The sequence below is a fragment of the Zophobas morio genome, unplaced genomic scaffold, assembly GCF_036711695.1.
Source record: "Zophobas morio isolate AGI-343-1 ecotype UQ-CSIRO unplaced genomic scaffold, CSIRO_AGI_Zmor_V1 ptg000014l, whole genome shotgun sequence".
In the NCBI taxonomy this organism is placed as follows: domain Eukaryota; kingdom Metazoa; phylum Arthropoda; class Insecta; order Coleoptera; family Tenebrionidae; genus Zophobas; species Zophobas morio.
Window position 1 is genome coordinate 7,138,633 of NW_026972119.1, and position 25,913 is coordinate 7,164,545.

Sequence of the window (25,913 nt, forward strand, 5' to 3'; positions counted from 1 at the left end):
TACTGTTTTATTGTAGGTAATACAATAACGCAATTTATTTCTTTTCAAAAATATTCACCTAGAAAACCTATTCGAGAAAAGTTGTAATAAACGGACACGTTTAAAAAGTTATTAGTTAGTAAAAGGTCTGCCTTAATCTTAGAGATGTGGTCGAGTTCACAAGAAGATCATAAAAAAGATAAAGTTGTTATTTGCTCAATCATTAGACGCCCCAAAAGTGAGATGTAGAAAGCATTAAAGTATTGGAAAGGCAAATCGAAAGCTCTATCGGTAGGGAGAGAAATGATTTAAGGATTTATTTTCTCGACGAGTGGGGTAATGATGAGGGATGGGTATTTAATAAAACGTGTTTTTAGTTTAATAACTTTTGTTCCATTTATTACACCACAAATAATACAGATATTAACATCAAACATTAAATACCAGTAATAGCCACTCTACATATCGAGTGTTATATAGATCTCTATAAGAATAACATGCAATTACACTACATCTAAACCAGGTACCAACTTACGGCCCTATTGTTTAGCAATAATACTGTAACGGCAACACGCGTATCAGCATGATTGCCCTTGTTGTTCGGACCCTTACCAGCTTTTAACGAAAATGTTTATATTGGTCACAGGTATATTGGGACTGATTATTACAATGATGATTATTGTCTCTTCACAATAATCTTCTGAGGAGCTCGGACCTCCTGAAGGTAAAATATCTGCGGAGACGACAGACAGATAAAACACAACGACCGAGTCACAGGTTATACTGATTGGTTATACAATTAACGATAAATAAGCATGAACATTAAGGTCCCCTTACTGCATTTCCAGGGGCTGACCCCAGCACACCAGGCTTTTCCAAAATGATGTGTTTTGATTGGCTCAGCAATTCTCTTATATGCATATTTCAGCCGAATAGTTGCTACACGTATTACAAATAAGATTAGACACTTAATAATGTTGTATGGCAATCATTAGCCGGGCTTACGATGGGAGCGCCGTTTTATTCATCAACACTTACGCCAATAGGTTTCTTGTGCTTCGAGGGACTCTGATTGCCTCGCCTCCTGCCGGAACGGATTATGTGCAGCCATTCACATTAATCCATAACGAGGGCCCCCGAAAAGTTAGGGAATTTTGACAAGTGCAACTCCCATCAAAGAGTCGATTTTGGGTTACAGAAGCACAATCTTTTATCTTACAATGCTTTAACTTAACACGAAAGAAACTCTGAAAGTCTGTCCAGATACGCTCTCAGAGCGTGAAAATTTAACAAGACCATGTTCCAACAACCTCGAAGCAATTTACACACACCCGAATCTTTTGTGGAACATTCGAGAACTTCTAATATTATTGCATCGTTGCCACATTTACTCCTCCTCATCTTCGTTCTGGTACGTCACGTACCTCACCGATGTCTTCTCGTCTAGTAGCAGAGACTGAAAAAAAAAACATCGAGTTACTTCATTTTTTATAACTGACACTGTCATTTTTGTACTATTTTATTTTTGATAAACATGGTTTGGAGTACTGTTGATGATTTTGAAGAAAGTGAAACAGAATGTCTACATTGTGCACCTCCAAAACAACTCGTAGCTTCTCACGCCACCAGCTACTTAGACCACGCTTGTGAACTAGATGTGAATTCAGCTCCATCATATGTGAGACTTACAGGAATCATTTGTACGATAGGTCCTTCGTCTTCTAATGTAGACACATTAGAAAGAATGATGGAGACAGGAATGAATATTGCTCGTTTAAACTTCTCTCATGGTTCACATGAGGAACATGCGCAATCAATTCAAAATATAAGGACGGCAGCGAACAATTATTCTACACGACTTGGACTGGAATTTCCCATGGCGATAGCTGTAGATGTTAAAGGACCTGAAATTCGAATTGGATATTTTGAAGGCGGAATAGATGCTGAAGTCGAACTTAGAAATGGCGAACAGATCAAGCTGACGACTGACAAGGCATATTTTGAGAAAGGAAGCGCTAGCGTAATGTACATAGATTATGACAACATTCAGAAAGTAGTTCAAGTGGGAAACAGGATTTACATAGACAGTGGTGTTATTTCTTTGATATGCACCAATATTCAAGGATCGGTTTTAACTTGTACCATTGAACATGGGGGAACCCTTGGTGGTTGCAAAGGAGTTAATCTACCAGGTGTAGCAATTGATCTACCTGTTGTTTCTCTAAAAGACAAAGAAGATTTACGTTTCGGAGTAGAACAGAATATCGACATAATATTTGCGTCCTACATTCGAGAAGCTGCTGCTCTGACTGAGTTACGGGACGTCCTTGGCCACAATGGACGCCGAATAAAGATAATTGCCAAAATCGAGAATCAGCAAGGAGTGGAAAACATAGATGAAATTATTAAAGCATCAGATGGCATCATGATAGGCAGAAGTGATTTAGGAATTGAACTTCCAGTAGAGAAGTTATTTCTGGCTCAGAAATCTATTATAGCCAAATGTAACACATTTGGTAAACCTGTTATCTGTGCTAATCAGTTACTTCACTCTATGACAAAAAAACCACGACCTACTCGTGCCGAATGTACAGACGTTGCTAATGCTGTACTGGACGGTGCTGACTGTGTCATGTTGTCAATAGAAACTGCTAAAGGGGAGTATCCTGTTGAGACTATCCAGACCATGGCAAAAATTTGCAAAGAAGCGGAATCGGCATTTTGGCAAAGAGAGTTTTTTCATGAGCTTAGTAGTAAAGTTATACCTCCTTTGGAGCCAGCTCACGCTATTGCTATCGCAGCTGTTGAAACTGCAGCGAAATGTCTGGCAGCTGCTATAATCGTTATAACATCGTCAGGCAGGTCGGCTTTTCTTTTATCGAAATATCGGCCACACTGTCCGATTCTTGCTATAACACGCTATGCTCAAACTGCAAGACAAGCCAATTTACACAGGGGTATCTTGCCGTTGATTTACACCGTTGAAAGGCAGGAGGACTGGACAAAAGATACTGAATTTAGGATCAGTTTTGGTGTCAGCTTTGGGAAGTGGAAAGGGTTCATAAGAGCTGGAGATCCGGTTGTTGTAATTAGTGGTTCGCGTAAAGGTTCTGGAAACACGGATACGCTAAGAGTTTTATATGTGACAAAATCACCAGATGGTGAACCATGTGTATGTGATATGATCGATTACTCCAAATTGTATGGATGAATGAAAGCATATATTTTATATAAAACAAATATTTAAAGATATCTTTGTTTCAGTTCTCGAGTGAATTAAAGCCATAACACACGAGTTTATTTTAAACTTTAATTTTTAATTTAATCTTGAGAATTTTCGTCATCATGTTGACCTTTGTTGTCTAAGTTAGAAATGGAGTTATAATAACTAGTCTGTATTTATAAAGATGGTTGTACATATATGTATAATAAAATCAATACACTTATACGTCAAGCGAATATGCAAATCTACATTATATCCATATATCATTTATGTCAATCTATTTTAACACTTAAATGTAGTGGATAAAGCTTCAAAATTTTGAAAAAGTAACTGAAAACTATTATTGATAATAATTCACTTTGTCCATAAGTTTTCTCTGTGATATTAAAATATATTAAAAAAAAAACGCAATGAAATTTAATATGTTATAAGTTATTACGATTACAAAGTTGTGTAACTTAGTTTATTTATTTAAAGCGAAAAAATAAATGAACAAACCGAGTACAATAACACAAGTAATGGAACATTACCTTCTTTTCTTCTTTAGTCGGTGGGCTCTTCAAACTGATGAGTAGGGGAGCGTACAGAAAATTCAGTATGGCAATACCAAAAAGCATCCATTCGAAGCCAATCTTTTTAACTAAGGTTCCACTCATAGCTGGACCTAGACCCCAGAAAAAATGTAAGTCATGTACGCATAACATTTAAACATAAATCAGTTTTGCATGAGTGAGAAAGTAGGAAATAAACTAACGCACTAATACCAAAACTCGCTATGAAAATAACCACAAAAATCTAACAAAGAAAGTGTAGCTTACGCAAGATAAGATTATGTTAAATTATTACCAATAGCGAAACCAAGGCAGAAAGCAACGTCACCGATAGCGTAGACACTGCCATAGACGGCCGTATGTCGAATGTCGACCAAATAACCCAATTCTGGCATCATGGAACTGTCGACCATCCCTATCGCAAATCCAAGCCCAGCATTTGGGACGATCAAGTGATTCATGCTTGTTGCGAGGGGTATCTGAAATAGAAATTAAATGTCACAAAAGGATGTGATGTGCTCAAACTAACTGAATTTGAGTTCAAGTTTTGAAAATAAATAAATGTAATTTTTTTAGCCGAAACATGTGGGGCATGCAGCATAATTTTTATAAATTGTTTTTGTAACCAGTGAAACGATTTTTTCAAGTTTAGTGCAAGATTTGCAGGAGTTTTTATCGTATTGAGCACTGAGTGTCACATTTTTTAAATTTATTTTTATTTTCAAAATAGTTTTTTCTTCCTATTTTTTTAACAATCTATTTACGCAGTCTAATCTGAATTATCATTAGTATCTGAATTAATTCTAAACAGAAAACATTTGTTCATAAAATTGAGCCAAATTCTGAAATATTTCTTATATGAATAAACAATTCTTACAGGTGTCTCAAAAACGACTTTTTTTTTAATCGGTACGATTTCTGAAAATGTAAAACATTCACAACTTTCTTCAGTTAGAAGTTGCCATTATTTTTTTTACAGAACATAATCTGCAAAAGTTATTACAATCTTAATTTAGATTTATAATTCTCTATTAATTACTTCCCGATTGTAAGCTAAAGAAGTACTGTACTAGGATCCATCTGATGGATGGCTACTTTCATATTTTCTTGACATTTGATGACTTCTAGAGTAAGAAACAATATGTCCCCCGTTTATCGTTTCCTCCTGTCGCCGTTTGTCATCTGTGTCCATTTTTATTAGACAGATAATCTTCGAAACTACCGGACTGACTGATAAAATTTTATATGTATTTTAGGAATGTTGTGTGTATAAAATATAATAAAACAATTTGATCACGGCAAGATTTTACTTTGTGAACAGCAGTTCAATTTTACAAAAATAGAATACTCCTGTACTTGTGGTTTATGAATCCGCCTTATCCTAGGCATCCAAATTTTCGAACAAAAAATCGAAGTTATCACAATTATCAGAAATCACAATTATTTGGATTGTTTCTCTCATTCACGTAATTGATATCTCGCACACATACATATGAGACAAGCAGATCGTGTCCGGGTGACGTAAGGAAATTAAGCAACTTGTAGTCTGGGCGTGAGTTCGAATGTCATCCTCGCCGACATTTTTTCTTTCTAAGACGGTGAATTTGTTTGAATGTTTGAATGGAAGTTCTGTCTAAATTACTTTAGATTAATTTTTTTTTTAGTACATAGCTTGTAGTTTTATTGTCTCCATTTTTATTAATATTACTACCTCCTACAATTTATTTATACTGTTATTACCAATTGGAGTAATATTTTTGGTTGTAGTCAATTTTTGTTATACAATCCAGAAAAATATTGAGATATGACATTTGGTTTAAAATTAATTAGAACTCCATATTGGGTATCTCGTAAGCGGTGTACTCAAGTGGTCATTTACTAAATAAATTAATATATATGTGTGTTCCCATGGAACACTAGAAAATTTTGGTTTTTTGATAAATTTCCACCAATATGCTGCGCCCTCAGAAATTTTGGCTATGACACCTTATATGTTTTATTATGTCTTTTTAACAATGAATCGACGATCAAATATACTAAGCAAAACAATTTTATTTATTTTCAAAACTACTTCATGTGTGTTCCGAAGGTTTTCAAAAAATTCCTGATGCTTGTTGAAGATTCTCCAACGAACATAATTATTGTGATTTGACTGTTCACTCATTATTAAAATGTCTAGTTTTGAAAAATGTTTACATTGTGGTTCAACCTTTCTTACAACATAATGTATATTGAAAATTTTAATTAAATTTCATTCTCTGTGAAGCTATGCATTTCTGATAAATGAGTCATACTTAAATAAAAACTAAAATATTATTAAATTATATATCAAATTCAAATGTTATAAGCCATTTTTTAAGTCTCTCTCTTACAATTCACACCTTCTTATTATTATAATTAACATTCTATTTTATTTGAAAAACTATATGTAAATTATATTTTTTACCTGAATATTTATGGTTTTTATAATTAAACTGTTCTGTCATATACTTACTAATCTTTCTGATTTAGTTTTCACTACAATTGCACGTACCCTAAAATTAAAAACTGTGTCAAGTTACGACATACTTTTCGGCTGAATTTGTTTTGTCAACAAATTCTTGGATGACTAGACTAAAAATTTAAAAGATCACCTAGTATTATGTGATATTCCAAAATTTTTTTGATTTTTTTTTTACTTACTGGCTGTAGTATAATAAATGTGGATGTATTCTCTAATTATTATCCTTACATTTCTTCTACAATAGTTTTTCTGCATCACCTGTATTTATTTTATTTTATTTATATTTCTTTTTTACTGAAAATTTAAAATGTAGAGTTGTAAATTAGCCTTGAAATGATTAATGATTAAAAAAAAATTGTTCCTGCGTTTTTAGCATTTTTAAATTCAACAACTTTTTCTCAGTAGCTTAAACAATATAATATAGTGTAGGGTAGTTTTGGCTTTAAAAACTCTGCAATTGAGTTTTAATTATAAATAAAAAAGTAAAATCATAAATATTATTTCTAAGTGTAAACAAAATTTGGATATATCAGGAATAAATAACAGAGAAACATAGTTTTAAGAAATATAAAAAAAATAACACTGTATGAAGCAAAATTAAGTTTTTATCGGGTGAGCAACATAATTTGTACTTGAGTCATCTTTGATTAAATCCGTATGACTTCTTTAAATGATATGCTTAGCGCTATGTGTAAAACTACGCCCCAGAAAAGTTTTTAACAAAATTAATTTTAATTGGCTATAACTAATTTTTGAACCTAATAAATAATTGAAACAGATACCTAAAAAGGCAAAAATTAAAATTTTTATAAACTGATTTTAAATTTTGACTAAAATTTTACATCGATTTATTTAATTAATCAACCTGACTGTGATTTTCACATGATACGTCCTATATATTTTTTTGTTTTATTGCTTGTTATTTCATCCTGGAAAAATCATCTTTACATTAAAAACAGTTCTTTTCAGAAATTTATTTGCACATTCACTCAAAAATGTCATTTCCATTGGAGCAGAAAGCGTTTTTTTGAAATGACAAGCTTCTTGGAATGAACTCCGGGAAAAATTTTCTAACAACTTCGTCGACATAGTGCACAATTCGTGTATCATCAACATCTTTGGGAATTAGGAATAATCTCTGGCATTTTTCAGGGAATTTACACGCTGCTAACAAACTAGACCTAAACTAAACTGCAAGGATTTAGACACAAATAAAATAAAATAAAATAAAATAAAATAAAATAAAATAAAATAAAAACATTGTAAAGTGGTTCCCTTACCAACATTAAACAAATTCCGATGATGACCAGTCCTAATAAAGCGGCTAACCAGCGTCCCATTCGGTGTCCCAAGGGTCCGAAAAGGTTGGTACCGATCAGGTACGAGATACTAGCAGGAAGAAAAGTTACTCCCTGCTTCCACCGTTCGGCACCCATCGTGTCCATCATCCATATGGGAAGGGAAGGTTCCAGCATTGCGATTCCCATGTTGGCGAATGTTATAGCACCTTTTTACATAACGAAGATAAGTATGAATATTTCTGAGGAGTATTAGATGCAGTACCTGCTGCAATGATGATGTACGGATCGGTTACTAGCGCTTTCAAAGACGGCGGATCTGATTCTTGTCGTACTATTGCTGGTTGTAACATCAACAATTGTAAAACTGAAAAAAGCAGGATTATTCACGATTGTGTTGATAGCTAACTAATTTGTCAATACATGTTGCATTTAAAAGCAAATAAAATGTGGTGCGCTTGCTGCCTGTAACAAATTTGCCTTTGATTATTCAACATTATGAAAAATTATTTGGAAACAACAACAGATGCAAGCAATTTGTTTCCAAACCACGAACTATTAAAACGTGACATTTTTAGAGATTTATGAAACTATTTGATAAAAACAAATTAACAACGAATTGTTTGGGAAAATGTAATATTTAAATGTTTTATTGTTGTTTGATTTTGTCGTTTCTCGACCTAACGGTCGAGCAAAATATAGATGTGTAATGGGGGCATACTTATTTACTGAAGTGGATCGAGTGAACGAATGAAATCAAAACCTGAGAAAACCTTCATGTCTGCGAAGCGTAACAGCGTGGAAGAATCCACATAACTATACAAAGCTCGACAAACACCAGAAGAAGTGCTTCATTCTAAAGGAACAATTATAAATATCTATAATTAAACTTTTACTGGGAATTAATCCGTGACGCATTTTATCAATGTTTACCTTATATTACTCTTATTTATGGCATATTGTGAAATTGAATACTGAAATTGTATTATTTCATATACAATTCAAGTCGTCATAAAAAATTCTTCTAGAAAGTTAGTGCCAGTGATGTATTAGTTACCATTCACTCTATAAATTTTCCTTTTTCTTTCACATTTGAAGAACTGCCTCAAAAGTAATTACAGTTTTTAGATATTGTTAAAATAATGACTTCATAAATGTATGTGTGTTAATACGATTAAATATTGATGTTTTGTCAAAATTCTGAAAGATTTGGCTATAAGCAATATGACCACTCATGTTAACAATTTAGTATTACATTGAATAAACACCAGTCTATAAAAAAACGGCACAAAAAACGTGCTTTAAAACCATATGTGTGCGCGCCTAGTAACAACGTAACCAATCGTGTCAAGTCAATTGGCGTCAACTTACCGGGCTGGATGGTATTCAAGTACGGTCGTGGACAGTGAATTTCGTCCACCCAATTTCTTTGACAGAAAAAAATTCTAAATTAGCCCTTAGATCTTTCTAACCTTTTTTTTGTCATTTTGACATAAAGGGGCAAACATTTTTTTATACGATAACTAACACTAGTCCGCGGTAAGCCGAAAAGTGTAGCGACATCCCGTCTTGGAAAAGGGATATTAGTTTACCTTCATTAAAATAACTAATCGATGGCAGGTTCGAAGCTAAATTAAATTTGACAACACTTACGTCAGTCATCATGACAATAAAGCACCGACTACAGTGAATTTTTGTGAATTCGCGTGAATTGTGTAGACGAAATTCACTGTCCGCAACTGTACACTTCCAAGAGACTGTATAATTTGTAGGAAATATTCCTTCAACTTCATTTACCTGATTTTGAACTAAATCAAATTAATCAAGGATCAGTTGGCCCATTAATTTTATCCTCCTAAGTTGTTGTTGCCTTTAAATTTTGCAATTGTGAAGTAATACTTATTAAATATCAACCCATTAATTGTTAACGTTTTTTACTTATACATCTGTGTGAAATGAGTATCATATACTGCAGATGTTAGAATAAATGAAGTTGATCTGGAAGAATGTAGGTATCTCACGTAGCTTTATCATTTATGTATTTGCCATAGTTAATTCTGTTCTATTCTAAACTGGTTCAATGTGCATTTAGATTTAACACCCCATGACGTAAGTTCTTGTAATTTTTAATATTGACGTTATACTGGTTACAGGTTTTTCAATTATTAAAAGCAATTATTGTTGAAGTAGTTAGTCTCAAAGAACTTCGTAATATTTCTTGTGTGAAAAGAATGCAAGTTTTTGGACCTGAGCAATTATATTTCAATGAGTTCTTTTGTTTATTATTTAGTTCTTGTGTGTCAACTGTTCTGAAATTTTTACAGTGTTTTGTAAAATATGTAATACACTTTGTAATTAATTTGTTAATCATTTAAATTTTGTCTCAAAAGTGTAATACATTTGATGATTTAATTTTGGTTTTAATTTAGTTGTTTTTCACAACAAGTCGTTGTTTTTTTAATTTTGTGATCTGGATTCTTAATTTATGGGGGCTGACCGTAGCCAGCCGGCACTTAGGCCTCGCCTTTGGCCCCATTGTACCTTCCCCAAGTCCATATCAGGGTGTTTGTGATCACAATCATTTCTAAATTCTTTTCGGCTTAGTTATGATACATAGTAATAATAATACATACTATACCTAGTTGCATCTTTTGTGTGTTTCATTTTAAATCGGTAGCGTACAAAACTCCTATGAGAGAATTCGTGATGTTGTTAGTTACAAAAAATGAATTGACTTTCTGAATCACTCGGTACATAAATCTATATGGTCCTTATTAAGTCTTTAACATTTCACACCTATTACCTACTGTTAAAATTAGATTTTCATTTACTAAAATTTTCTGTTACATTTGTTTGTTCTCTAACGCATCACGTTCCAGAATTTATTCAAGATAATCGGTGCGATTCTGTTTGTACTTTGTTATAACGATTGATATTATAACAACATCGTTATTTTTCTAATTGTAACGACCGTCCTTCAGTTTTTGCTATTCTAGTAATCTCGGATTTAATAATTTCGTTATTTCTTAAATTCTTAACGATATCTTTATTTAAATCAAATGAAGTTAGGTTTTTTCCCGTTTTTTTTTTCGAAAGCAACGAATATAGCAGCATTCATACGTTTGTCATTTTGGCATTTTGAAAGTGTTGTTCGAATCCTGAACGTTTAAATCACATTTTTATATGGAAACTAATGGGGAGAACAAACGTAAAAAAGAGAAAGAAGTTAGCAAAGCCCAAAAGGAAAAAATGGTCACTTTTTTAGACGCAAACAAAATTATGACTGTGCCCACCAACTGCGGGTGCACGAGTGAAATTGTTTGATTTTTAATAAAAATAATGAATTCGGTTGAATATTTAGTAAAAAATCGTCACCCCCAATTTATTAATAAAAAAAAGTGTTCGTGGCAAAACGAGAAACTTTCATAGATAATTTATATATAATGTGAAAAAAATAAATTGTTTTGTGTCTCCGCTCAGTAATGAGTTAAAACCACCGGCCTGGATTAATACTGGCGTGAATGATCTATGACATGAAGGTATGTGGACACATTTTTGTTGAATGTATTTTTGTATTTATTTTCGTCACATAATTTCGTCTATTAATTGGTAATGACAACCTATTTTATATCTTCATATTTAACCCATCAATCAAATTGTGTCCCCCATTTCAAAAGCTTCCGAGCCGCCACTGGAATTAATGAAGAAAGTAGAAAAATAGTGAAGGATTTAAGTTGATTACTACAAAAATTTACCATTTTAGACATGTTTTAAGTTTCTTGTTGTCGAAATAAGTCTACACATATTAAGACAAAAAGGCAAAATACAGTCTTAACATATGTTAAGAAAAATAGCAAAATATACGCCCCGCCCACCCGCCCTATCTCAATTGTAATGTTTTTTTTTAATGATCTAGAGACAAAGGAGCGGAATTTAATAGAAAAATCCTTATTATTTCTCGATAAGAAATTACCATGTAAGACATGTTTTTGAGTATCGTGTAATTCAAAGAATACTAAGTATATTAAGAAAAAATTAAAGCCAAAAATGAAGCTCCACCTATCTACCTGCCTTTGATCACATAGTAATGAAGTTTTTATTCGTTGGCAGACCTAGGGGCGGAGCTTAATTGCAAAATCTATATTTTCTCACAAAAATTTACCATTTTAAACGTGTTTTAAGTTCTTGAGCATAAGAAAAAACATTACAATTGAGATGGGGTGGGTGGGGCTAATATTTTGCCTTTTTTTCTTAAAATACATAGTGTTCTTTGAACAACACGATACTGAAAAACATGTTTTTAATTTTTTGTAAAGAAATAACCATTTTGCAGTTAAGCGCCTCCCCCTTGGTTCACGGCGAATAAAAAATATCATTACAATTGAATGGGGCGGGTGGGCGGGCTTACTTTTCCTTTTTGTTTTAATATGTGTACACTTTTTTTGACAACAAGAAACTTAAAAAATGTTTAAAATGGAAAATTTGTATAAGGAAATATCGATTTTGCAATTAGGCTCCGCCCCATAATTGCAAAATTCATATGTTCTTGCAAAAATGTACCATTTTAACCATGTTTTTAGTTTCTTGTTGTAAAAAGATGGCTGTGTATTTGAGAAAACAAAGGTAATATGTATGTCTTAATTTTTTAACAATGACTCTAAAAATGTAACATTTATTGCACTAATGTTTACAAATTTCTTGAAAAAAAAATCTTTCTTTATTACGTGTAAAACGTGCAATGAAGATTTGTTTGTGTTACTGAATATTTGTCGACCAGTTGTCTACGATAACCTCAAATAATATTTGAAAAGAAGATAAACACTTTTAGAAGAACGCACTAATAAGACTTCGTAGGAACTTCGAATGTTGGGGGAGCAAACTAGTCAGCGGCATTCTTTATTCTGTTTTGGGATTTATTTTGGTTAATCGTAATATGGGTAATCTTTACCATTAATAAACGAATAATAATGCATGTCTTTAAACACGGAGAATAAGTGTATCTAATCTAAAAAGATACAGGTTTAGAGAAAAAAAGTTAAAGAGCGATGTTTGAGTAACTGAAACTAAAATCATGTTCAAATTGGCAGTGTTCTATTTCTAAAATTATTGCAGATTTTTCTTAATATTTATATACTTTCCATGTATTTTCATATATTCTATGGTTCTCTTCTAAGTTTTACAAGTATTTTGTATTCCAGCTTTTATTTACCCTATTTTTAACAAATGTGTGCATCAAAAAGAAGTATGTGCTTTCTTGTAGGGTTAATAAAATTGAGTCCTAATATACAGAGTGTTAATAAAAAATCTTAAATATCATAGTTTTCGAATATACAGAAAATATATATATATATAGAAAAAAAGTTAAAGACCAAAGTTGTACGGTTCCTTGAGGACTAACACTAAAATTATTTTTAACTATACAGAGTGTTGTGTTTTGAAGACGTAACACACAAGTTTTTTTTTAATGAAACACCCTATATATTTTTACACATTTCTGACTGATGTATTCTTAGGCGTTATAATCATCGTTTATTTTTGAAATTCCGACATTGCCAAGTTTTTCCAATTTTTTTTTATTTTTTGGACAATAAAAGGGTTTACAAAAAGTATGGTTATTTTTTACAATATTTTGTGGAAGGATAAATAAAGGTATGAGCTTTGTTTGGTAGCAACTAATTGAAATTTTTATATACAGAGTGTTTATAAAAAATTCTAAAACTTTACAATTTTTAAATATCGATATTTCAGTTTTTTCAAATGGAATACCTGTATTTTATAACTGTATCTTACTCTATTACTTGATCTCATTTTTCTAATATTATTGATGTGATTTTTAAAAAACTAAAAAATCACAGTAACTATCAACTTTAAATATAGAAAATATTCAACAAAAAAGAAAGAGAACAAAAAATAGAATGCAGTAACAAAATACAGAGTGTTCTCTGTTTGAAAACGAAATATCGATAGGTATTTGAAAATTTTAATTATTAAAACATTTTTTATAAACACTCTGTTTATGAAAATTTAATCTTATTTATACCACAACAAAGTTCGCGCCGTTCTTTACTTTTCCACAAAATTTTGTAACGCAGATTTTAAAATTAACGCTACTGTGATTTTTTTGTGAAAGCTTCCAGTGCTTCCACTCTAAAAAATTTCAAGAAAATTGGAATAACGTGGCACCGTAATGTCAAAAATAAACTAAGCCTAAGAAGAAGTCCATTAAAATATGTCAATATATATAGGGTGTTTCATTTAAAAAAACTAAGACGTGTGTTACACCATAAAAATAATTTTAGAGTCTAGTTCGTATAAGTTTGGTCTTTGACTATTTTCTATTTCTAATAATGAATGGGATATTGCGAAACGCGCACTTAGTGACTCATCCTGTACATAGCTCATTTTAACTTCCCGGACGTTTCACGACCTGTACACTACGAAAAAATATGTCTCCCATTTCCGTCTGTCTGTCTCTGTGGATTTTTATTAGACCGATAATTTCCGAAACTACTGGCCTAATCCTCTGAAATCCCCCGCCCCCAACAATTTAATGTCATATTCTCAAAATTTTGTTAGGAAACGCCATTTAAATTTTATAAAATAACATATTCTTAACATTTGTAGTTTATGAATCCGCCTTGATTTTCCACCGTAGGCATCTGGATTTTCCCAAAAAAATTCAATCTGCGTTATTAAAAATATTATAGGATAAGAGCACTGATTGATATGTGGTAAACTCCATGGCCGTGCTGTAAAAATGTTGAATTACTAACGCGAAAGTGGTTTCAATATCCCATGGGTCACAATTTTTTTATCAGTTCAATAAAGACTCACCCCATTTTCTAGAAAATTTGAAAATATACTAATGCTACGCTCGCCTGTTCTGTTTTGAGGAGACAAAATTATTCAAATTCTTCGGATTATTCTGATGGTCAACCAGTCGCATTCTTTCGATATACGTGTAAGCAGTCGAAGTTAAGCATGTATTGATAATACATATACTTTTCCGCTTGATTATCTGCTTTAAATAAATTTAATATTGTCGGTAACCATGCGGACAGCGCCCTCTCCACCGGAGTGTTATTTATATTGCATGGTTCTTTACCTATACTAAATTCACAAAATTAAATTTTATTATTTTTCAAAGAAGCTATATTTGATCCACTGTACTTCAGAGACGAGGAAATTTTTGTCTAAATATATAACTTTAGAGTTTTTTTTTTTTTCTTATAGGACACCCTGCATTTCATTAAGGCAATTTACTTTCTTTAGTATTCTTTTTCTTTTTGGTTAAGTACTTTCTATACTTGAAGTTGATAGTTTATCTGTGTGCTTTTTAAATTTACAGCTGTAATCATGTCTGTAATGTGTAATAGATAATTTCCGATAGATATATTGCAACAGACCAACAGATATGATAAAAATTACCATATGGCGAATTTTTTTTCTGAACTTTTGTTTCATTAAAAAATTTCAAGAAAATTGGATTGGGTTGATAACATTGCAAAAGAAGTTCACAAATAAAATATGTTTGTAAAGGTTCTGAAGGGAAAAACAACATTTTCATGTTCTATATACGAATTCTATTTAAGAAAATTAAGCTGTTTTTTTTCTGTCAAAAACAGAACACCCTGTATACATCAAAGTAATTTTAGTTTTTGTTGGTTATAAAGTTGCATACATTTAGATTTTACTTTTTTTGTGTTTTTAATTATTAACAAGACATCTCACTGTACAATAAATGAAATTGCAATTTTAGAATTCGCCAAATTTAGGAAGTAAACAATAGACAATGGGTTAAAGCCTAATTAGTGGCATGTTTTTCTTATAACATTTTCACACATGTTCAGTAATAATCTTTGCTTTTGAGGTTGTTAATTGTTTTGTGTGTTGTTTAAAACACTGTTCGAAAACGAAAAATTTTTAATTGATTCGAAGGATTTATTTCTAAATTTATCTGTCTTTCAAAAATGTTATGTAAACAACTACAACTTTATCGCAAATTTGATGATATAAAAAGACCATTTTTGACAGTGTGGTTAAATAATTTTGAAAAACATGAAAATCTAAAATAATTGAATTTTAATAAGTAAATATAAAATTTTAATGGCAATAATTGTGAAATGACAAAAATTTGTCACAAATTATATAATACATACGAGTATATGTAGCAACTCCTTCCAAAAATAGGCGCGTTTTTCGACCATTAAGAATATTGCACGTGCAGTATTTTTGAATTATCCCAAATATTCCATCACAAATTAACGTCTCATACTTGCAAAGTCTGAAGATCTATTGGAATGTCATTATAATAAAGTTTTCGCTTATTCTACAAGCTCCTGAATTAGGAAATCAAACAAACTAAAACCCTGCTTCCTAACTTTAAAATATCAAATCATTTGATATTTTAAAGTTAGGAAGCAAAATGATCAACTGTACTCCTGAGTTAAATTTAAGGTTTACATGCATACAATTTAACCAATGCTTCTAGGATTCTAGGTTTCTAGCTGGAATTAAACCTCCAACTTTCAGTTGTTCGTGATACTCACCACAGTGTCAAAACATAGAAATCTGTGGGTATGTAAAAGTAAACTTACGACCATCTCCTAGGGCCAGAGCTGACAAAACGAGGAACGGCGCCGACTTGCCGACAAATTCGTACATGACTCCTCCAAACGGTGGCCCAATTAGTACCCCCAAAGCCAATCCTCCCAGTGCAATACCCATTGCATTTCCTCGCTCCTTGTCGTCAGGATAACGTTCAGCCAACATTCCCATGCCGGATACGCTGGAACAGGAAGATCCGATTCCTTGAAGTGCCCTCGCGATGAACAAAACGCTGTAGCTCCGACCGAATGCAAATACTGAAAAGATACACAATTCCAATTAGTCCTTTCGCTGATTTTGACTGGCGAAGTTGGCCAAGAGCGAAGAAGTTTCAGTGCGGATAAGAACGGAAAGAAAAAATCGCACAGAGATTACTGCTTGAAGGGACGCGAATCGTATTTTATCTTTGTCTACGGCGCACCTCCATTAGTCCCGAAGCCGACTCCTATTAGCGCAGCTTCCGGAAGTGATTTAATTAGGACCACTTATACGTGGAATTATCACAAAGCGCCTTCAGATGTACGTCCTTTTACGATAACAAATTTATCGACGGCTGGGGTGTTTAATCAGGGCGTGCTGCATGCTTTATGGTTCGAGCCGACCTTCCAGGAATGACAGAATTCGGTAAAAATATGGCAGACTTAATGTAATATTACATAATAAAGCCATTTTTTATATGGATAAGCACCATCTGGACGTCGTTGAGCAAAATGCTACGAATTATAGTAAAAAATCGCCGCTTAGATCTACAAGAGAGCAATCTTTGATGATGTATAGTTAAAAAGTAAGTATAACAACAAATTTTGTAAGACTGTTCAGCACCTCATTAGCTATTGATGCACTAGTTCCCTGCATAAAATTTAGAAAAATTAAGATCAAAGGAAAAATTTCCTCAAACAATTTTTATCCTACATAAAATGTACCGAATTTACTTTTTTTTTTGGTTTTATTGAATAAGCTGACAACTACTGAAGATTTTTGTAGGTTTGCAGAAAATAACCTGTATAACGTCCACAAAAAATCTTGAGGTAAGCGTTTTTAATTCACCGAGAACAACATTTAGCTCACGCAGGGCCGTTAAGGTAGTTCTTGGAGTGGTTGTATACACTATTTTATTCAATTTTGACGAAATAATACTTCAAAGAAATACAAATGTTATTTTATAAAAATAATCTTAAAGAATCAGGTTTGTAGTTGGCACGATTTATTGTCATACCAACCCATCACTGAAAATTATAAACAACTTGTATTCTAAAAAGTGTTGTAATGGAAGCTCTGGGAAGAGTACTTCCAGTAAAATCCAATATGGATGAAAGTATACATTATCTGGAAAGTTCTCATCAATGTACTCATATTATTCGGAACCGAAGAAAATGTGGATATCAGCAGCAGGCTTGTAGATAATGTTTATTCGTACAGAGTTCATGTTAATTTTTTTTTCAATACTATCGGTAACAGCGTTCTTAAACAATATTCTACGGGGTATAGAGTAAACAGTTTTAGATATTGCAATTTCGATTCAAAAATGTAGGCAGTTTTTAATAGAGAAAACTAGATAACTTTTGTTTAAAGTTTTGATCTTAGTCGTTTTATTACAGCAAACTTTATGTGTGTAGGGGCTGTTTAATTTATAACTTAGGACCATATTGTTTACAAAAATATATATGTTAGTGCGATATATATACCCTGTGTTTGAAAACAAAACCCAAGCCACTAGTTGTCTTATTGTTTCAAGTACCACACTGTGTGATACTCAAAATATCTCTTTTAAATATACCACGATGTGATTTGGATTTTTTTTAGTGACACCCTATATATTTTTTTAGATATTCCTGTAGACATATTTTTCTGATGTATCATACCGGAATATTTTCAAACATTAACAATTATTGATGATCAAACATTTTTTTAATTCTTATTTTCGTGTAGATAGAAGAAATTAACAAAAGTTACAAAAATTATTATCAAACTTGCTGACATTAATTTTGGCATGAAGAAACTAGATTTGTATTCGCAAATAATTGTGTCCATAAATTCATCACAGCCGTTTTGACACAAAAATTGGATTAATTTGATGACTTTTTACTAAAATATGATATCATGCTACATCAGTGAATTCAGAAACCAAATCTCTAAAAGAATTTCTAATAAAATATGTAGGATGTCATTAAAAAAAATTGAATGTTGTAGACAAAATAAATAAACATTAATTTCTCGAAGTATATTTTGTAGTGTATTTAAAACGATTTAGTTTGAGGTATGCTCTGTTCTAAAAAATAAGACAACTATGGGCCTGGGCTTTTTTTCAAACACGTGGTATATATACAGGGTGAGTCACTAAGTGAGCGGTCGTCAAGATGTTAACAATTATCACACAAATTCGTTTTTTTACATATTCTCATTAGCCTCTTCCTAGATATTATAACTACAGTTTATTTGTGAAATTCTGATGCGACGTTGCCACGTTATTCCAATTTTTTTGAAATTTTTTGGCATGGGGGTTCACAAAATATCGCAGTAGGGTATTTTTAAAATTTGTGTTACTAGGTATGTATGTGCTTTCTTGTGGTATCAGTTAAATCAGATTTACAGTGTTTAATAAAAATTCTGAAATTTTACAATTTTGAAAAGCGATATTTCAGTTTTTTTCAAGTAAAACAGCCTGTAGTTTATTATTATATCTTATCTGATTTTTTTTTGTTCTCATTCTTCTAATGTGTCTTAAAAAAGTAAAAAATCGCAGTAATTATCAAGTTTAAATATGGAAAACACTTCATCTAAAAGAAAGAGAATAAAGAATAGAATAAGATGCAATAATACAGGGTGTCACAACAAAGCGCGTATCTTTATTTATCTCTACAGAAAAACACCGATTTCAAAAATAATCCCAGTGCGATTCCATTACTAAAAAATTTCAAGAAAATTGGAATAACGTGGCAATGTCGCATCGAAATCTCAAAATAAACTGTGATTGAAAATACTTTTTCATTTAAAAAAAGTAAGTTTGCGTTACGTCTTAAAAACAGAACAGTCTGTATAATTAAAAATAATTTTAGACTATAGTCTTCAAAAACCGTACAACTTTCGTCTGTGACTTTTTTCTATGTCTAATTATTTATGAGATTCGGAGAGGAAAAATCTGGTGAATTTAAGCATTCTAGGTTAAATAAACGATTATTGTTTTATTAGAAAAATCTTTAAGGGAATTTAACCCTTATTTAGGCTTTCCCATCCCCACTGGTAAAGCCCTAGCAACTAGGAGTGACGACCTTTAACCATATTGCTAGCTATAAATTCATTACACACATCCTAGCAGCTCCTATAAGTAACAAGTATTTTTCAACTGTGCCTTTTTTAAATTAGACATATTACTTCTGATTTATTTTTAAACTATTGAGTGTAATTTAACAAATTTGATCAATTACCTCAAGAAAACTTTCTTTCATTTCAAAAACAGCATGGATATATATACAGAGTGTGTCAGTTACTGGTTTTATCATAGTACCTCAGTTTTTTGGAAAACACAGAAGTTTGAAATTTATAACTGCTAATTAACACAAAGAAGGCAATAAAATGAACGTTTGTGTAGTATGACTTCTGAAATGTGGCCAGTTGACGCAAAAAAATAGAAATGAACGTATATTATACATTTGTAACAACATACATAACATAAAAATTTGAGTAAATTTCATTTGGTAACAAATTATTTAGATACATTCAGCGTTGCCAAAGTGCTTATCGGCATTTCTCGATAATACACTTAAGGGTGTTCGGGACATTCCAGACAGCCTATATGTATATATTTGTTTGTATATTTTAAAATAAAAAAAAAATAAATCTCTAATAAATAGAATAATTTCCAGAAAACCAGAACCAGTTTATTTTGTGGATGGTTTTATACCAATTAATCGTTCAAGATTTGAAAGTTATATCTTTTGAAATGTCTCTGACAAATAAACTGAGACGCAGTCAGTTAAAATTGGTTGAAGAAACTAAACCAAATCAATGACTGCTGCATCACTGAAAAAATAAAAATATATTCTAATAACATATTAAAAATAAACATACATTATTATTTATTATCTTTGAAAAGAAAAAGTTGAGATCATTGCCGATAAAAGCAAAAGCGATATACTTAATACCACTAGCATATACATTTGATATATTTTTTGTGTGCTAATAACCACTCTAAATTCCAAATTTCTGTTTTTTTTTAAATAACTGAAATATTAAAGTTAAACACGTACAATAAACTGGGACATCCGTATGTATAGGGTGGGTGAGTCAATAAGCTAGCGCTCCCTGATTATGAGTTATTACAAAAGGTCACGACTAAATTTATTGGAACACCTATATTGTTTTACAAATTCTAAGTGGCTTATTGTTGGTTTTAACAAGCACAACACGATAATAAATTACCCTGTATACTGTATATATATTTTTTGTTTTTCGTTGCCGGCTGACATAATTAAATCTATATGTAAATTAAATTTAAAAATTTAAAATAGAGGTTTATTGTCATTAAATCAGCAGCAATTTACACAGTCCTGTTTGATATTAATCTGAATTAAAACCACAGATTTTTGAACAAAATGATTTTAACAACGTGTCAGTAAAAAATTTGAAATTTCATGGATGAATTATGAACAAATCATATGCATTAATTTTAGTAGCATGAAAAGCACCTTATGAATTATTACAAAATGAGAAGTGAATTTTGTGATTATTAATAATAAATAAAAACGGTCATTAAAATGTTTCAGTCCCACTTTTTTTCCGTTTCAGCCATTTAAACCTCACGTAAATCAAACATTTAAACCCTTCTCATAATTAATGTATTTTTTAGTCCCTAATCCTATTAATTAAAAAAGACAGTCAAACATTTCGATTATGAAAGTTTACTTTGAAAATGTAATTTAATTTGTTTTACCGAGATTTTGTGCGGCGACACTGTGAAAATTTACAATTAAAATGGTTGATTATGTAAACATCACGGAAATTTTTCATTAAATAAGCTATTTAGGTAGATTCGGGGGATTTAACTTTTTTATATGTAGTCAAAGGAAAATTTTACTTACTTATTGTGGAAAGAAACATTATGACGAAACCTGCAAACATGGGGATGCTGTAGCCTATTCTGCAACAGATACAAATAAAGTTGATAAATTAAACCGACATTGATAAATAAAAAAAAATCTCCCAGGAATCGTGACACTGTCAAAAAAGCAAATTAAAAGTTCTTGTGGTTTATATATACGAAAATTAATTGGAAAATCGAATAGCTTTCTCCGCATTTTTCAACGACCGCTATTAAAAACTCCTTTATAAAATATGTGTATGTAACTTTTATTAACTGATTATAAACCATATTAATGCCTCGCTGCGTTATATGATTGACAAGTAAAATAAGAAACCCGACTGAAAACACTCTTATCCAACCGTAAGTTTCGTAATTACACAATTTTTCCTAAACTTGATAAAAAGTCAAAAAAAAGAAAACAAGTACAGTGTTACTTAATTCTTTTATTCAATTGTATTGCCATTGTCTCGTTTTGTAACGAGTTTAATTTCACTTACTTGTGAGTTAGAGGTCCAACAAATGGATTTGCCAATAACTGCACAAATGCCTTCGAAGCAAACATCATTCCCACTTCTACGGTTTCTTGTACAAGATCATGGTGCCGCATTTTTTGCTCTTCCTGTTCTGGATCTAACGTGGTTGTGAATACTGTTGACACGTTGTCTAAATAAAACAGATTTTCATTGATTTCGTTATCACACTGAAATACACTTACCGAAATCGTTAGACGATGTCGTAACAGAAATGTCGGCATTTTGATTCTTTATATATTGTGCACATGGATTCGGTGTTGGTGAAGGAGTCGTAGTTGTTGTCACTCGACTTAGTTTGTCCAAAGTAGCATTGGGGTGATTGATGTCGTACAAGAATTCAGGAATTATCGGTACTGTAACGAGAAATAGACGTAATAGTATGCGAATATTGCGATATCGATCGGTAAGTGCTTTGCAAGAGATCGAGGAAAAGCAGGACACATATTACAAGGTACTTAATGAGCAAATGACTCGTGTATCGTGTAATATCTGCACTATTAACTTTATTAAAAAATAAAAATGTAGTTGTCTACTAAACTATCGTGAATAAAAATGGAAGACAGATTTACTTTATCGTGAATGCAGTTTAAAATGCCACATCTATTTTGATTTGTTATGTCGTAATCTCCTTTTTTTTGTTCCAATATACCTATGTATCTACATATACAGGATGTCCCAACTGTCTAACGACGAAGACACACATTTGTCGCGAATCTTGCACCCTATATCAATATTCTTACCGATTTAACTTCCTTTTTTTGATTTGATTAAAAGTTTTCACCATAACTGCATTTTTATGTAAAAAAATCATCAAATTAAGAAATTCTCATCTTTACCATATTTAAAAATGGAGATTTAAGATTTTGTCCAAATGATTATTAACATTGTTCAGTCTTGGTGTAATTTAATAAATAGTTTGTATCTAGTTTTCTGTTGCGTATTTATCTTTTTTTTTATATTTATTTATCTACACAGATCAGAAAATATACACAGTACCATTAAAAAAATTAGCCAAATACACTGACGTCATCCGAGGTCATCAAGATGGCAGCGTTTGACAACTAGCCGGTTTTCTCATAAGAGTCAATGCTAATATTTTCGGAATTCATTTAAATTTGAGAGTGTGTCAACTGTGTTTTTATAGTTTGGTAAGTTTGTTACAGTTTCTAGATTGTGTAGATATCTGTAAAACGCACCATAACGTTTGAATATGCTTAAAAAATAAAGTTTTCCAATGTGATGTACAGGTTAACTTCGCTGCATCTTATATTATTTGTTTTGCAAATTAAATCTTTGTTAATGTACATCAATGTATATATATACATATACACTAGCATCTTAGTATTATAATATTTTGTATTTTAGGAGAAAATGCTTAAATTTTATGCTGTTATGGGTTGCGCGAATCGAACCACCAGAAATGCGGACAAATTTTATTTTCCTTTCCCAGCAATTAGCAACAATAAAGGTAAATATATACAGGATGGGGAAAAAAAGGCGGAAGCTTTGGTTAAAAGCTTTGAAACGGGTGGATTTAACGAAGCCAAAGTAAAGTATTCCTATGTTTGTTCGGATCATTTTATTTTAAGTACAGTAACTACCTATTAGATTTACAGTTTCTAATAAATTACTACATTGGTGCTCTTTTAGGTAAACCCGCAGATTTGTCGGATGTGGACCATCCTGATTATGTTCCATCACAAAATTTAGGATATCAAAATAAATCCACTCATAATACTTGTAATGTTGAAAGACACAGTCGTTTAAAAAAGAGAAAACTGAATAAATGCCTGTAGAGTTTTGAATGCACGAATTTCATTGTGGGTTATTTTACTTATTCCAAAAATAAAAAAGTTTGGAATGGTATTCATTGTTATGGTAGAGAATCGTCTAAACACAAATTAAAATCACTTGCACTCATTGTACATACGAGTATAAGAATCTACGCCGTTTAAATTGTTTAACTTTTGTACACATCTGTTTTTCTCTTTGACAGAAAGACATCGTGCATAATCACTTAAATTATCCATACTTTAAAAACAAATCACACACCTTCACTTAAACCTGTCACATTAACCTTAAACGAAAATATTAATTTCCGATTTACCGCTTAAAATACACGGATGTATTTTGGGTGACGAGGAATTCAGACCAAAACAGCGTTCTGTATTTTTATTTTTATTATGGTTTTTTAAACTCAAATCGCCAAAAAAAGCACCCAGATACACAGAAAAGATATGAAAGAAGCTATTCACGTGTTTATTTTCTAGATAAATACCCACACTTTTAAATAAAATGCGAAAATGTTAACATTGTCACTTATGGAGTTTCACGGCGCTTGTCAAACGCTGAGTTCCCGCCACAGCGTGACGTCACGTGTTATTGGCTAATTAAGCCATAGATTTTAACCTTATACTCTACTAGATGCGCAACTGCGTCGCGTAAAGTGAAGCCTATGGCGGCCATTTGTCAAAGAGGCAAAATACTGTAGAATCGTATTACGGTAATGGTGAAAGTAAGGGTAAAATATTATTTATTTGTTCTAAGGAAATCAGGTGCACATTTTATTGTTAGCTTGCCAATCCTGACATACAACAAAAGTACATATAACTTAAAATATACTACAAATGTTACGTTATTGAGGAAAAATTATTAAAATAGTTTTCCAATTCTTACATAAATCAGAAGTCATTAAAATTAAAAAAATACCTAAGCAGTAAATACGTGCCAGGACGCACCAAATAATCACTTTCAGTGAAAGGGTCGCTACACAATTTACTGGCTTTTGTTGGTGTAAATTTTTTTCTTTTCATTACTCTAACCCACTGTTCCAAGAGCTTTTCATTTTTCAGGGGAAATCTAAAGACAAAATCACATAATAAAATGACAAACCGATTTAGCAATCGACCGCAAATTACCCAAAAAACTGGATGTTTCCTCCTGGTTTAAACCGATTTGTACACCCAAATGCGGAACACGATGCCGGCATATTTCGCTTTTAATAAACCAACACTTTTTGGAACTATACTTTAATTCACGTAATCATACACATTCACCCCTAATACACATGAAACAGTTCGCAACGTACATACATATACAGGGTATTTTTGAAATAGATGGAAACTTTTTTTAAGGTAATTGGTCATGATATAGAGAATTTATGCATCAAATATAGAAAAGTAGGTAAAATTGTTGCTTGTTAACATTACAATACATTCATTAGCCCATCATTTTTTGACGTTTTTGCAATTTTTTGGAAGAACAAAATGAATTTTTCTAATTCTGAAATGACTGACATGGTTCTGATATATGGACAAGCCTTAAGAAACTCCTTGGAAGCTCGACGTTTATACCAAGAAGCATTTCCCGAACGAAGATTGCCAAATCATAAAACATTTGCTAACGTTGTTCAGCGTCTACGAAAAAATGGGAAATTTCAACCTCGTTTTAGTGATCGTGGTCGTGAAAGGACAGAACGGACACTTGATGCCGAAGAAGAAATTTTGAATGTCGTTGAAAACGATCCAGGTATAAGCATTAGACGATTGTCTTACCGAGTGGGAGTTTCATCTTTTGTGGTGTGGAGAACTCTACATGAACAAGGCAACAATCATTGATTAGACGTGCGGAAGCGTGTATACGAAATGGTGGTGGACATTTTGAAAACTTGCTCTAGTTGCATACGTTACGTTTTGTTTCATTTTATGGTTGATTAAATTATGATTTTGAAGTTTTAATTGTCAGTTCATTAATTATTGTCATTGTTTATTTGTTGCTAGCAATAAATTAATAGCAACAGTAGTTACACCTCGGCAGTTTTCAGTTACTAGGTTTCACATTTTTTCGTGAAACCATTACTTATCAGTGGAGGAATGAATGTTTGGATAGGGGTTAAATTTTCCTTTCAAAATTTTACTAAAACAACAAACGTTCATTTGACTTCTTAGGTTCCCTACATTCACCAGATTTTTTGTTTCCATGTATTTCAATAACACCCTGTATTTAGCACTATTTTCCTAATATATTACCAAGCGATCATACATTGACAGCAATGTTTTGCCTTTCTGACAAATGGCGGCCACTCGACCTTGAAGCTTCACTTCTCTCTGCAGCGCAGGGTTAGGTAGTCGGGTATCTAG

At 32.0% G+C, this 25,913-nt stretch overlaps 2 protein-coding genes across 2 annotated transcripts in view; one reads left to right on the forward strand and one right to left on the reverse strand.

Moving 5' to 3' along the window:
- Positions 1 to 881: 881 nt before the first annotated feature.
- The window catches only part of LOC135129243 (synaptic vesicular amine transporter), a 101,629-nt gene continuing 76,597 nt past the window's right edge, over positions 882 to 25,913 (reverse strand). Inside the window, exons 3-11 of the mRNA XM_064056396.1 lie at positions 21,957 to 22,127; positions 21,739 to 21,904; positions 21,240 to 21,298; positions 16,152 to 16,418; positions 7,820 to 7,921; positions 7,537 to 7,763; positions 4,049 to 4,232; positions 3,733 to 3,866; positions 882 to 1,435 (exon numbers count right to left, since the gene is read on the reverse strand). Of these exons, the coding sequence (XP_063912466.1) occupies positions 1,367 to 1,435; positions 3,733 to 3,866; positions 4,049 to 4,232; positions 7,537 to 7,763; positions 7,820 to 7,921; positions 16,152 to 16,418; positions 21,240 to 21,298; positions 21,739 to 21,904; positions 21,957 to 22,127 (1,379 nt within the window). The 3' untranslated portion in view covers positions 882 to 1,366. The remainder of the gene's footprint in view (positions 1,436 to 3,732; positions 3,867 to 4,048; positions 4,233 to 7,536; positions 7,764 to 7,819; positions 7,922 to 16,151; positions 16,419 to 21,239; positions 21,299 to 21,738; positions 21,905 to 21,956; positions 22,128 to 25,913) is intronic.
- On the forward strand, positions 1,448 to 3,229 carry LOC135129242 (pyruvate kinase-like). The gene has a single exon (XM_064056395.1). It carries the CDS (start codon positions 1,514 to 1,516, stop codon positions 3,188 to 3,190), a length of 1,677 nt encoding a protein of 558 aa, XP_063912465.1. The 5' UTR covers positions 1,448 to 1,513; the 3' UTR covers positions 3,191 to 3,229.